Source organism: Schistocerca serialis, chromosome 11, assembly GCF_023864345.2.
Source record: "Schistocerca serialis cubense isolate TAMUIC-IGC-003099 chromosome 11, iqSchSeri2.2, whole genome shotgun sequence".
NCBI lineage: Eukaryota > Metazoa > Arthropoda > Insecta > Orthoptera > Acrididae > Schistocerca > Schistocerca serialis.
The window spans coordinates 157859309-157874820 of record NC_064648.1 but is presented as its reverse complement, the minus strand read 5'-3'; the positions used below and the strand labels follow the sequence as shown (position 1 = coordinate 157874820).

General features: G+C 39.9%; 1 protein-coding gene across 2 annotated transcripts in view; it reads left to right on the top strand.

Annotated features, from left to right (window-relative positions):
* LOC126426832 (uncharacterized) overlaps nt 1-15512 on the top strand; it is a 54352-nt gene that overhangs the window by 27250 nt on the left and 11590 nt on the right. The window contains exons 2-3 of one of the 2 annotated variants that reach the window (XM_050088855.1): nt 2825-2905; nt 13264-13344. In XM_050088855.1, the coding sequence (XP_049944812.1) occupies nt 2825-2905; nt 13264-13344 (162 nt within the window). The remainder of the gene's footprint in view (nt 1-2824; nt 2906-13263; nt 13345-15512) is intronic. The other variant, XM_050088856.1, reaches the window with a different exon arrangement.

The following is a 15512-nucleotide window of genomic DNA, read 5'->3' as shown; positions in this document are numbered from 1 at the left end:
ATATTGTTGACCTTGTGCTATTGACCCGACACTTCCTTCACGACTGACCATGTGGTTTTAATTTTATCCTGTGAATTAGCCATTCTATTTGCATACCACTTAATCTTTTGCCTTCCTAATAACATTTTTGAGCACCTTACAGTACTTGTAATGGGCTAATGTAGCTTTTTATGACTTCTTCTAACATTTTGATAGAATTCCCACTTTGTTCTACATGATATCCCCATCCTGCTAGTTAGCCACCCACACTGCCTTTTGCTACTATTACGCTGTTTAGAACATTCAAATTGAAAGCAACTTTCAAAGGGCATGTTAAGTTTGTTAAAGAATGCATTATATTTGTCATCTATGCTAGCCATTCTTGTTTCTTAACGGGGTTTAAAAAACTCTCTGTTGCTGTTGGATTACCTTTCCTGCATAGTTGGTAATTATATGAGACATTTGTTTGGTCTTGTAGTGTTAAAATTTGTGCTTCATGGTCGGAAAGACCATTCACCCATTTACTAAAAGAATGTCCATCTAGTAATGAGGAATGAATAAAAATATTGTCTGTGGCTGTGCTACTGTTCCCTTGCAGCTTGGTTGGAGAAAACAGTCTGCATCACATCATATGAGTTGGGAGATCTACCAACATCCTTTTCCTTGGGCAGTCACATACAAGATTAATGTTGAAGTTACCGCATATAACTAATTTTTGGTACTTCCTATAAAGTGAACCAAGAATCCTCTGTAGCTGGAGTAGAAATGCTCTGAAGTCATAGTTAGGGGTTAGGGGACATATAAACAACAACAGTTAGAAGTTTAGTTTCACTAAATTCAACTGATCCTGCACAACATTCAAATACCTGTTCAGTGCAGTGCCATAAGTCTATGGACTCAAATGGAATACTGCTTTTTACATATATGCCCCCCACCCCCTCCACAAAGAACTCCTTGAAAAACAGCCATCTAATCTCTATTGTGGTAAAGGAAACCTCTGAATTGTCGAACTATTGAAGTGGTGCTCTGATATAGCAAAAATGTCAGATTCAACATCTATAAGCAGTTCACTGACTTTATTTCTAATACTTTTTATTTTTTAATGAAATATCTTAATTCCTTCTCTACTTGGATACCTGACCTCCTCTGAAGATGATTCCTTTGTTAGAGGAACTTCCTTTAAGCAGGTATACCGATCGGCTGACTACTGTCTAACAAAGGTGCAGCTCTAATACCAACTACTACAGGAATTTTTCCACAAGTGATCCCACCACCACTCACCACACTGTCACCTATAAGGTTTGCGACGTTCCCTTTCCATACCTATTGAGGTGCAGGCCACTCCTAGTGAAATCCAATCTCTTGATATTCTCAACAGACATCACTGCAATGTGATCCGTGCCCTCTGCCATCAGTGTCTTCTCCAGCCCCATGTTAACACGTGTAACAGCAACATCAAGGTGAGGCCAATCATGACCCTGAAACAGTTGCGCAAAGTGCACATTAGTGCCACGAGTAGATATCTTTACCAGGTCACCACGTACATCATGTTCCTTGTCCCTATCAAGGCTATACCCTCCTCCACCCACAATCACTACCTTATCCTCTTTTGTAAAATTCCTACATAACTCCCCTGTACTGTCAGTCACGTGAGCCAACTGTGCACTATGCTTCAAAATGCTGGTGACCTGGTACTCACTCCCCATTTCCCAACACTTCCTGCAACTGCTGGCCCACACCTCTACCGTGTGATTTACCTAGCAGCAGAACCTCCTTCTTTCTGTTAGAATTTATGACTGACTTAGGTGTCCTACTGCTGCATGTTTCCCACGCTTACATCTACAAGAGGCTCCTCTCCACTCAGCTCTGACAGTTGGTCAAATCTATTGCATATCCACAACATACAGCTATCTGAATAGCACCTCCTCCTAGGTGCCTTCTTACCAAAAGCCAGTTACACTTTCCCCAGCACCCTTCACCTTCCTCAACCCATCTAGTTCCTCCTTTGTGTCTTGTAACTGCACTTGAAGGGCACAGATCTTATGCTTCTGCTCCTCTATCAACTTATTTATACTTCAGATTCTGTATTCCCAGGAGAGTATTTCGCATGAATGAATGCCCACTGGCTTCTCCACTGCATTCCTCCCACCCGACCCCTTCAAGAAAATACCTTGAACAAATCCCACACCATAACCCACTACTCACAAATCTATGACAAAGCCCACACTTCTCACTCGCGTTAAAATCTTAACAGTTACTGAAAAAGTACCTAAGTTCAGTTACAACAGTTGAACTAGTTAAAGAACTAACAATAGTGGTCTCAAAATTCTCTCTCTTCTAAGAAAGCAATAACTTCCATCAGTACTACTAAATCACAACTAATACCACTAAAACTTCACACAATTTTGTCAGGAAGTTTTCATATCACACTCCATTGCAGAACCAAAATTCATTCTGGGACCATTGTTGAGATTTGATAATACACAATGATTTTACAGCTACGTGAAGAGTTGTACCGAATGAAGTCATTGAAATTAGTTTCTGCGTGTTCTAGGCATCAACCAAGTAACTGTGCTGAACTTCCTCATAGAAATATACACAGAAAATTATTTCAGTTACTGTAATGTGGGTTGCTACTTATTGAGGTATGCGATACTTTCATTGTGAGACTGGGGAATCTGAATTTATTGAGCTGTTTGACATTTTATATGAAAAATCCACATACCCATGTATTGAGGTGTTTACAATATTTGAAGTTTTAAGTGAGACATCTGTATAACTGTGTCTTTTACCTTTTTAATGCTGTAACACTCCTCAGTTTCTTTTTACCCCTTTCTAATTTCAGATACCTGCCTGCTTAGCTGTGAATGGAAGTTCCATCAATGGCGAAGAAGAAGAAGCCAAACTGTTAGAGGTGGTGGAAAAGGTATTTTTCTGAAATCTGACTCTTAGTGTAAACTAAGTTACTCCAGTTGCTATGGAGAGTGTGTTTCATATTATGAAGACTATCCACAAAGCTACCTCTGTTTGACTGTAAATAACATACTGTAATAGTTATACCAAACTTTTTAGAAGAATCTCAAATTTACCAGCTCCCTTAATGAGTTGAAAAACAGTCTAGTCACAATGTGACAGCATCTTCAAATTCATCAAAGTACGGGGGGGGGGGGGGGGGGGGGTGCAAACCACTTCTTCATATCACTTGAAGCCAAGTATGGGTTCAGGGCTGATGTTCAACAACGTCCCGTTTCTGCTGATTCAAAAGTTTTTGTGTTCGCCGCCCCAACACCATTATCTGCTATTTTACATCTGTGTTAGCATAGAAAACTTACCTTTCATCATTGGTGACAATGTCATTCAGTAAATTAATGTTGCATCTGAATGAACACCAGTTATGCACAGAGATTTATGATTCTGGCAAAGGACTTCAGGTACCCAATAAAAACAGAACTTGGAGATTCCCTAATTGTTTGGTAGCCATTTTGCGCAAAACACTCAGAATTCTGGATAACAATTGAGATGTTGTGTAACACTGCTTTTATATGGATTTATTTGTTATTTGACAACTACAAGATAACACAACTTTCTGTCATTGTCAAAATTTGTCCTCCACCTGTCGTGTACATGAAACCATTGGTATACAGCACATTCACTTGTCACATTTGGTCTGTATACAAAGGATTTTGACATTTCTCTGGTAAATGTGGGAAATTAGTCATTTATTACAAATCATTTTGAAATTCTGCTTCGGAAACAGTTAGTTGGGTAAGGAACAGTGAAGAAGGGAATCGAGATGTTGTAATGTTGTTTTATCACAGCTAATTCCAGCATGCTACCCAGATGTCAGGAATCTTAGTTTTTGTTCATTATTTATTGTATGATTGCTCCAATGTTAGGTTAAAAACACAGAATTCCACAAGATTCTACAGAATTACTGAAATTCTCTGAGATTTCCAGGTAAAATGTATTTACCTGAGAATTATAGATTTTCCAGAACAACCACAACCCTACCAACAACTTCTTTAGAAAATTACACTAAAAAAAAACAGCATTTTGCATCACTTGTGGTAAATAAATCAACAATTCTATTGCTCTGTTTTTCATTTGCTATTTTCCCAACAACTGTTCTGAATTTCAGTAAAGTAAAAACATGTCTCTAGTCACTAATTTAGTCCTGCACACTCTGGTAACAGATTGAAGCATTTCAGTGCCCCAGTGTGTGAGATGACGGGTTCTTCCATCACATAATCTTCACTCTCTTCTGCTGCCAAACACATTCTGTTCATTATACCCACATCACGTAGCTGCTCAAATTCCTATTTCTTCAGCACCACTATTTAAATATCCGCAGAGGTTTCTGTCATATGCATCTCCACAACCAGAAATTTTTATTTTATGTACGAGGGTTGACTGAAAAGTAATGCCTACACTCTCTTAATTCTTCAAGGGTTGGCAGCATTGGTATGCGGTAGATACTGGTTTGTTCCGTAGGCTCTTCTCTACAGCTCCAGTTGGCAGGAAGCCTTAGCATTGAACGGTTGTGTTGTTACAGTGTTAAGTATGGAACCCTGCACAGATGGTCGATTAGTGCGATTTAAGCAACGAGCAGTCATGGAATTCTTGACAGCAGAAGGTGTCACCCCAAAGAAGATTCATCAGAGAATGAAAGCAGTTTATGGTGATTGTGTGGATGTGAGTACTGTGCACAGTTGGATGAGTAAGTTTAAAGATGTTGAGGCGGGAACATCTGACTTGCATGACAAACAAAGAGTTGGATGCCCTGTGACAGCAAACACAGAGTTTCACAAGCAAAATGTTGACGGATTGATTCAGGTCAATCATCATATCACTCAGAGAGAAACTGCAAGCACAATCGGCATTTCACAAGAACGTGTGGGTCACATTATAGCTTGCTTGGCTATCGGAAGATTTGTGCACGATGGGTACAGCAGATGCTGACTCGTCAAATGAAAGTGCACAGACTCGAAATTTGCCAGGAACTCCTCTCGTGTTACGAGAATGAAGGTGACGCCTTTCTCCATTCAACTGTGACAGGAGACAAAACATGGGAACACAATTAGAACCAGGACACAAAACATCATTATATGGAATATCGACACAAAGACTCGCCCCAGAAAAAGAAAATCAAGATGCAGCCCTCAGCTGGAAAAACCATGACCACACATTCTAGTGAAATCCGAAAGTGCTTGCAATTTCTCTCTGAGTGATACAATGATTGTCTTGAATCAATCTGTCAACATTTTGCTAGTGAAACTCGGTGGTTGCTGTCACAGGACGTCCAACTCTGTTTGTCATGCAGGTCAGATGTTCCCGTTTCAACATCTTTAAACTTACTCACCCAACTATGAACAGTACTCACATCCACACACTCACCCATAAACTGCTTTCATTCTCTGCTGAATCTCCTTTGTGGTGACACCTTCTGCTGTCAAGAATTCCACGACTGCACGTTGCTTAAATCGCACTGATCGACCGTCTGTGCAGGGTTCCATATTTAACACTGTAACAACACAACCATTCAATGCTAAGGCTTCCCACCAACTGGAGCTGTAGAGAAGAGGCTACAGAACAAGCCAGTATCTGCCGCATACCAATGCTGCCAACTGTTGAGGAGTTACGAAGGTGGAGGCATTACTTTTCAGTCAACCCTCGTAAAAATACACAGTCCAGTCACACTGATGTGACAACTCAGGCGAGTCGGCATTGTATATCACCAAGAATGTCTTTGCACTTCAATTGACAGTACAAGGAATCTCATTATTTTACACCGAAAGATGGATCTGCACACTGTTTACTGTATCATAAGATGCTGAACACTTACAGGAAGTTCAGTTTACAAAGCCACGGCTTTCTTTTTTTTTTTTTTTTTTTTTTTTTTTTTTTTTTTTTTTTTTTTTTTTTTTAAGTCAAATAACACCGAAATGGAAAAGGCATCATTGCATCATTGTCGGTAATGGTAAAGTTAAGAACACCACCACAGAACACTGAAGGACCATGCAGGCAGACTTGTGCACCTACAGAGTTCTTGGTTTCAATGGTAATACTGTCTATTGCTTTATACACTGTTGGGCGGGTACGTCTTCTCCTCCTGTAAAATTGTGGCATCGTCTGTGTGAGCAGTCCAATGATGTTGCTCAAGCAGCTGCGCGAAGACTGAGACCTTCTTACAAAAATCATTACATATATAGACCAAACTGTTGCATCCTTGAGCGCCCCGGTTCACGATGTACGTTTAGCGGTTCTCAAGTGACACAGCCAATCAGAAATATTGTAAGTTCACTGTCTGGGTGTTATCCCATACATGTGCTGTAGGAATGGGAAAGGATGCAACAGGGGCAAAAGCTCCTCAAAGACGCTCGATGGAGTCAAGTAATATATTTTTTGGCAAGTCTCAGGATAACATAGACGATCCAGGGACTTGCACTCTTGGATCTTCTTTTCTCTCTAGTAAGCTGGGCAGTCTGGTGACCGAGGAGAGGGGCGGTCATGACAACTGACACACACAGGTGGCAGAACACAGGGGCTTCCTTCATGGAGGGGTATTCACAGTTACCACAAAGAGGGTCCACCATCCAAGGGAAGTCATATGCCCAAAACGCAAGCACCGAAAACACCTCGTGGGTGGTGGGATGTACAGCTTCTCATAACCTTTATCTTCTCTGGGAGGGTATCTTCCTTGAGAGCCAGAATGATGGCACCAGCATCAATGTGCTTGTCTTTATGACTCTTCTGCACACGTTGAACAAAACTGACACCATGTAGCTCCAGATTGCCCTGCATTCTTCATCAGTTTGCAGGATGAGGTCCCTATGAAAAATCACTCCCTGGACCACATTCAGAGACTGGTGAGAGGTAATAGACTAAGACATTGCCAAGACAATCGCAAGCATGAAGAGCTGCAGGGCGGAAGAAGAAGCTTTGATCAAGATGGAGCCCGACCGAATCTTGTGGAGTGACTCTACTTCACCAAACCTTGTCCTCTATATTCTCAACAAAAAAAAAAAAAAAAAAAAAAATGGCTTTCTGGCGATGAATGTGTCCCTCTCCATCCTAGTACAGACGATGTATCAGGGAAAGCAGCCATTGCCAGGAGTTCCTATGCCCCAGGCACACAAACAACGACTTCTTGGCAAAAATGGGAAGGGGACAGCTCAGGTATCAGTAGTGCGATCCCTGCATTGTTAGGTGAGCTCAGCCAGATGGGTGCATACCAGCCCCACCACACACAGTGGCTACACGTGCTGGTGACCCAGTAGGGTGGAGGGGGGGCTACGGCAGCGAAGGAAGAGAGGAAGGAAGGAGGAAGAGGAATCCACGATGTAGATGTTTGGGAGGGAGTTCTTCCCCAAAGGGTTTACACAAAACACAGAAAATGTAGAAATGGAGGTCAAACCCCAATCGGTGATCTAAATGGCAAAAAGGATGAAAGGGAACAGGCTGGATGAAACCAATCTGGAGGCAATACAGGGAACCAAGAGGATAGCCAGGTCGACATAAATCAGAACACGGAAAGAGGGGAAGGATGGGGAAGCAGGAAAGAAGTGAGGGTAGGGAGGGAAGGGCACGGTGAAGGAAATACAGCCAGGGAAGGAAGAATGGACTGTAATAGCTCAGAGCCCTGTGTGCATCAAACACAAACCTATAAAAGAACCGTGAGCTCCGCCCCCAGGGGGAACTTTACTAACACACTTTCTCCAGACAGTTTACATCTATCTTTAAGAATATTTCAGTTCAGCATGTTCAGTATCTCTGTGACATTCTCCCACATATTAAACAAACCTATGACCACTTGTGCTGCCATTCCCTGTATACGTTCAATATTCTCTGTTAGTCCTATTACGTTCAGGTGCCGTACACTTGTGCAAGTTTCAGGAACCGGTCATATGACTGACTTGTAAGCAATCTCCTTCGTACACTGATTGCACTTCACCAGTATTCTACCAATAAATTGATGGCTACCACCTGCTGCTAAAGTATAGCGGAGAGTAAAGAAAAGTCATTACGTTAGCTGCTCAAACCCCTCCCCACCTGTTACCCCCCCCCCCCCCCCCCCCTTACATGGAATTGTCAGAGAAAATTTTTTTCCAAGTTTGAATAGCTACCCTGTCTAGACCAGGGCCTGTGGCGTGCATAGTTGCGTGTTCTGTGTAGCAGTGTTGTCAGCACTCACTATTAGGCATGGTGGGAAGCAAAGGGCGTGTTTCAACTGCCGGTTCTGCACAGCCAGTGAGAGAGCAGTGTTTTGCAGCAGTAGACAAAGGAATATTGCAACAACGTCCACAGTCGTAACACAGTCAGAATAAATGGACAAATATTTTGAACACAGATTAGTCATCCTGTACTGTTCGGTCTCAAACCGACCACAGCCAAAAAATTCATGACACATTCAGGATGAAGCAAATATTTATGACAGCTGAATTAATAAAGCTGTGGTGTTAGGCACTAACGTAACTGCAACCTTATAATTCATGACATATTTGTAAAAAATGTGATGACAGAGATCATAAATTTTTTTCAAGTGAGACACGCATTCTAGTCTAACCTAGATCTTGTGTTAAGGTCAGTGTATCACCACGACCAGGTTTCTTATAGTCTTAACATTTGTTGCATTCCAATCTAACCACACCCTCATCATTTGTGCCATATTTGTAAAAAATAGCTAAATATTTGTGGCAACAGCAAAGAGGAGAAACAAAGCCTTATCAACCTGGAAATGTTGCCTTCATAAATTGCATTACAAGGAATTCACGAGCTTGCTACTCTCACAACAGGTCATTAATTAACTTTGTTGATGAAACTCCCTGGCAGATTCCAACTTGTGTGGATAGTTCAGTTGGGAAAGCGCCTTCCTGCATAAAGCAAAGGATGCAGTTTTAATTCCAGACCCAGCATACAGTTTTAATTTACTTATTATTTTTATTTTATACTTCTACTTCCGTAGGAGCAAATTGAGGAGCAAATCTCCAAGGTAATGGAACATGTCAGTACATGAAATTACAAAATTAAAGTAATAACAGATAAAAGAAAATGTTTATGAATACAAAAAATGACAAGCCATATGTTTAAGTAAATGCAGTCAACAATATAACATAGAAATCAGCTTAATTTTTCAAGGAGCTCTTTGACAGAATAGGAGGAGTTACCCATGAGGAGACTCTTCAGTTTCAATTGGAAAACATGTGGATTACTGCTAAGGTTGTTGAATTCTTGTGGTAACTTACTGAAAATGGATGCAGCAGTATACTGCACACCTTTCTGCTCATGAATCGAGAAAGAGTGATCCAGATGCAAATTTGATTTCTGCCTAGTACAAACACTAGTGGACAGGGGTTGAGAAGAGATTCATGAACTTACACCACTTACTGCCTGAACTGATGGTTTCTGAGCCAAAAATTGTTGAATTGTGTGTTAGAAACTGTAAAAACTGAGTCTTCTGTGATTTGGCATTAGTATATTTTCTACAAGCCATAAACTTCAATCATGAAGTGCACTATTTGAAACCGGGCCAGTGTTGCACACAACATCCTTCACTACAAAGCTAGTATAAATAAGGGAAGGAGTGACCCCCACAGTGATCCTTGGGGCGCCCCCCCCCCCCCCCCCCCCCCCAATTTACCGAGTCCCACCACTCAGACCTCACTGCACAGCCATTCTCAACACTGTGAATAATGACCTTTTGCTGTCTGTTGTTAAAGTATGAGATGAACCAATTGGGAGCTACTTCCCATATTCTTTAATGGTCCAACTTCTGGAGCAGAATTTTGTGATCATCACAATCTAATTCCTTAGTTAGATCAAAAAATATGCCTATCATTTGAAACCTTTTGTTTAATTCATCCAGTACCTCACAGAGAAAAGAGAATACTTCTAAAGCCAAACTCTAGATTTGATCTCAAATTATGTGATATAAAGTAATTAATTATCCTTATATAAACAGCCTTTTCAATAACTTTAGCAAACACTGATGGCATAGAAATAGATCTAAAATTGTCTACATTATCCCTTTCTCCCTTTTTATAAAGCGGCTTTACTGCTGAGTACTTTAATCGTTCAGGAAACTGACCATTCTTAAAGGAACTCCATCGTAACCACGAGAGTCCTTAGTCTTCAGTGATTCAATTATTGATTCAGTATCACAGAGGAGTATTTTGGACGTCAATATCGGAAAGGTTACATGAGTCCCTGTAGAAACTAAGTATTTATTTAATTCACCAGCAATGCTGAGAAAATGATTGTTGAATACTGTACATATTCTGACTTACCAGTAACAGATATATTTTTACTACGAACTGACTTTATATTGTTGACCTAGTATTGTTGACCAGACACTTCCTTCACAAACGACCATATGGTTTTAATTTTATTGTGTGAATTAACTATTCTATTTGCATACCACATACTCTTTGCCTTCCTAGTAACATTTTTAAGCACCTTACAGTACTTGTAATGGACTAATGTAGCTATGTTATGACTTCTTCTAACATTTTGATAGAATTCCCACTTTGTTCTACATGATATCCCCATCCTGCTAGTCAGCCACCCAGACTGCCTTTTATTGCTAGTACCCTGTTTAGAATATTTAAATGGAAAGCAACTCTCAAAGAGCATGGGAAGTGTGTTAAGGAATGCATTTTATTTGTCATCTGTGCTAACAGCACTGTAAACAGCCTCCCATTCTTGCTTCTTAACAGGGTTTAATACACTCTCTGTTGCTGTTGGATTACCTTTCCTGCATAGTTGGTAATTATATGAGACGTTTGTTCAGTCTTTTAGTGTTAAAATTTGTGCATCATGGTCTGAAAGGCCATTCACCCATTTCCTAACAGAATGCCCATCTAGTAATGAAGAATGAATAAAACTACTGTCTGTGGCTGTGCTACTTTTCCCTTACACTTTTGTTGGAAAAAAACAGTCTGCATCAGATCATATGAGTTGGGAGATCTAGCAACATCCTTTTCCTTGCACAATCACATACAAAATTAATATTGAAGTTACCACATATAACTAATTTTTGGTACTTCCTATAAAGTGAACAAGAATCCTCTCTAGCTTGAGCAGAAATGTTCTGAAGTCATAGTTAGGGTTAGTGGGCATATAAACAACTAAATTCAACTGCCCCTGCACAACATTCAAATATCTGTTGACTGTAGTGCCGTGTTAACGCTAAGGACTCAAACGGAATGGTGTCTAATTACGTAAATGGCCACTCCCCCAGTCCAAAAAGAACTCCTTGAAAAACAGCCAGCTAATCTGTATTCTGGTAAAGGAAGCCTCTGAATAGTCAAATTATTAAAGTGGTGCTTTTTTTATACCAGTAATGTCTGATTGAACATTTATAAGCAATTCACTAACTTTATCTGTAATACTTCTTATATATTGATGAAATATGCTAATTCCTTCTGTACTTAGATACCCGACCACTTCTGAAGCTGATTCCTTTGTCAGAGGGACTTCCCTTAAGCAGGTATACCTATCAGCTGAATTGAGTCTAAAAAAATGCAGCTCTAACACCAACTGCTACAGGGATTTTTCCACAAGTGATCCCACCACCACTCACCACACTGTCACCTATAAGGTTTGCGAGGTTCCCTTTCCGTACCTGTTGAGATGCAGGTCATGTCTAGTGAAATCCAATCTCTTGATATTCTCAACAGACATCACTGCAATGTGATCTGTGCCCTCTGCCATCAGTGTCTTCTCCAGCCCCATGTTAACACGTGTAACAGCAACATCAAGGTGAGGCCAATCATGACCCTGAAACAGTTGCACAAAGTGCACATTAGTGCCACCAGGTTGAGTAGATATCTTTACCAGGTCACCACTTACATCATGTTCCTTGTCCCTATCAAGGCTATACCATCCTCCACCCACAATCACTACCTTATCCTCTTTTGTAAAATTCCTACATAACTCCCCTGTACTGTCAGTCACTTGAGCAAACTGTGCACTATGCTTCACAATGCTGATGACCTGGTACTCACTCCCCATTCCCCAACACATCCTGCAACTGCTGGCCCACACCTCTACCGTGTGATTTACCTAGCAGCAGAACCTCCTTCTTTCTGTTAGAATTTATGACTGACTTAGGTGTCCTACTGCTGCATGTTTCCCACGCTTACATCTACAAGAGGCTCCTCTCCACTCAGCTCTGACAGTTGGTCAAATCTATTGCATATCCACAACATACAGCTATCTGAATAGCACGTCCTCCTAGGTGCGTTCTTACCAACAGCCAGTTACAGTTTCCCCAGCACCCTTCACCTTCGTCAACCCATCTAGTTCCTCCTTTGTGTCTTCTAACTGCACTTGAAGGGCACAGATCTTATGCTCCTGCTCCTCTATCAACTTATTTATACTTCAGATTCTGTATTCCCAGGAGAGTATTTCGCATGAATGAATGCCCACTGGCTTCTCCACTGCATTCCTCCCACCCGCCCCCTTCAAGAAAATACCTTGAACAAATCCCACACCGTAACCCACTACTCACAAACCTGTGACGATGCCCACACTTGTCACGCAAAATAAAATTTTAAGTTACTGAAAAAAATAAACGTCTACATTACCTAAGTTCAGTTACAACAGTAGAACTATTCAAAGATCTCTTGTTAGTGATCTCGAAATTCTCTCTCTTCTAAGAAAGCAACAACTTCTATCAGTACTACTAAACAACAACTAATACCAATACCACCAAAACTTCACACAGTTTTGAAGCTAAAACCAAACATACAAGCTGCCACTGGAACATCCAATGAAATTAATACAGTGAATGAAAATTTTACTGAAATATTTCACTAGGAACCATAAAAAGTCAGCTAAATACTACTGCCAGGAAGTTTCCATATCACACTCCACTGCAGAAACAAAATTCATTCTGTGACCGTTGTTGGTATTTGATATTACACCAGTGATTTTACAGCTACATGAAAAGCTGTCTCAAACGAAGTCATTGAAATTAGTTTGTGCATGTTCTAGGCGTGAATCAAGTAACTGTGCTGAATTTCCTCATAGAAGTATATGCCGAAAATTATTTCAGTTTCTGCAGTGTGAGTCACTGCTTATTGAGGTATGCGATACTTTCATTGTGAGACTGGGGAATCTGAATTTATTGAGCTGTTTGAAGTTTTATAGGAAAAATCCACATAACTGTATTTTGATACATTTACACTGTTTGAAGTTTTAAGGGAGACATCAGTATAATTGTCTCTCTTACATTTTTAATGCTGTAGCACTTCTCAGTTTCTTTTTACCCCTTTCTAATTTCAGATACCTGCATGCTTATCTGTGAATGGAAGTTCCATCAATGGCGAAGAAGAAGAAGCCAAAGTGTCAGAGGTGGAGGAAAAGGTATTTTTCTGAAATCTGACTCTTAGTGTAAACTAAGTTACCCCAGTTGCCATGCCATCTCTATGGAGAGTCTGTTTCATATTATGAAGACTATCCACAAAGCAACCTCTTTTTTACTGTAAATAACGTACTGTAATAGTTATACTAAACATTTTAGAAGAATCTCAAATTTATCAGCTCCCGTAATGAGTTGAAAAACTCTCTCGTCATAACATCCTGTCACCTGAGCTTGCAGCCACAATGGCAGCATCAAAGTAGTGCGGGGTGCAAACTACTTTTTCATATCACTTGAAGCCAAGTATGGGTTCAGGGCTGGTGTTCAAATACGTCCCATTTGTGCTGATGCAAAAATTTGTGTGTTCGCTGCCCCATCACCTTTAACAGCTATTTTACATCTGTGTTAGCATAGAAAACTTGCCTTTCATCACTGATGACAGTGTCATTCAGAAGTTAATGCCTGCATCTTACGGAACACCAATTATGCACAGAGATTTATGGTTCTGCCAAAGGACTACAGGTACCCAATAAAAACAGAACTTGGAGGTTCTCTAATTGTTTGGTCACCATCTCGCGCAAAACAATTGAGATGTTGTGAAACACTGGTTTTTATATGGATTTATTCATTTGTTGACAACTACTAGATAACGGAGGTTTGTCATGGTGAAAATTTTTCCTCCATCTTTCGTGCACATTAAACCATTGGTATACAGCATATTCACTTGTCGCATTTGATCTGTATACACAGGATTATGACTTCCTCTAGAAAAAGTGGGAAATTAGTCATTTGTTACAAATCACTTTGAGATTCTGCTTCGGAAACAATCAGTTGGGTAAGGAACAGTGAAGATGGGCATTGAGATGTTGTAATGTTGTTTTATCACAGCTAATTCCAGCAAGCTACCCAGATGTCAGGAATCTTAGTTTTTGTTCATTATTTATTGTATGATTGCATCTCTTGGCTCTGAGAATTTGTCATGGAGTTATGTATTTGTCGTTCATAAAAGAGCAAAAGTAAATTTTAATTTTATGGAAAGTGTAAATAAGGTAAATATTCGAATACACATGTCAGATCAGCACCGAATGTTCAGTCTTCAGTTCTTTTCCGGTAGTTTCAGTACTAGGATGTATTTTGTCAACTTTCGTGTAGTGTGTGGCTCAAATTAATGTTGTAAGAATGTCAGTTTTTCAACGTGATGTGACATGTTATTGTTATCAAAGTTTTCTGACATTACATTCTAGTGACAACAGTTTGCAGCATCTTTATACAAAAATTTCTAAATGTGTGATGTTTTCGGACAGTGGTGACATGTTGGTAATAAAGAAATTTCCAGGAGTGTTGTTAAAACTTTAAATCTTGGCTGAACTTGGAATCTGTGTTACTAAATTGGTAACCCGGTTCATGGTGCACATTCTCAGTTTGAGGTTGCCTATCTAATGGTGTCTAGGGCAACAAAAATTTGATTCTTAATATTTCATGTAATTACAACTGACCAAATTCAAAATGCTTTGATAATGAGAGTATTTAGCTACTTCCGATAACTTCTAATATAATTTTGAACCTTTTCTAAACATCGTTTGTTTACTTGCTCGACATAAAATAAGTAACTCATTACTTCATTTGTAAAGTAATCAGCAGTGTGAAGCTGTTTGTATCTGGTAGTTTGATTCTTTAAAGAAACACGCTTTACTAGAGATCACTAATAGGTGATGTGGAAAACTTAAATTTCTTTTGTGGCCATGAAAACTAGTTCCTTTACTAAGAACACCCAGGAGAAATGCCACAATGTAATCATCGTATCCCTAAAAGATGTATGAAATAAGTATTATTGTCAATGGTATTGAGAAACTGCTGAAATCGTTAAATTTTAACATAGATTCAGGTCCCCATGGAATCCCTTTTAGATTCTCTACGGGATTTGCAGTTGAGTTAGTCCCTCTTTTAACTGTAATCTCTTGTAGGTCCCTCGAACAAAAAACCGTGCCCAGTTTTAAAAAAAGGCACAGGTTACATCCTTCTACTAGAAAAGTAGTAGAAGTGATCCACAAAACTATATTCCAATATATTTGGCATTGATTTGTTGTTGTATCTTAGAACATGTTGTGAACCCAAACATAATGAGGTATCTTGAACAAAATTACCTCCTCAATTCCAAAAAGCATAATACCAA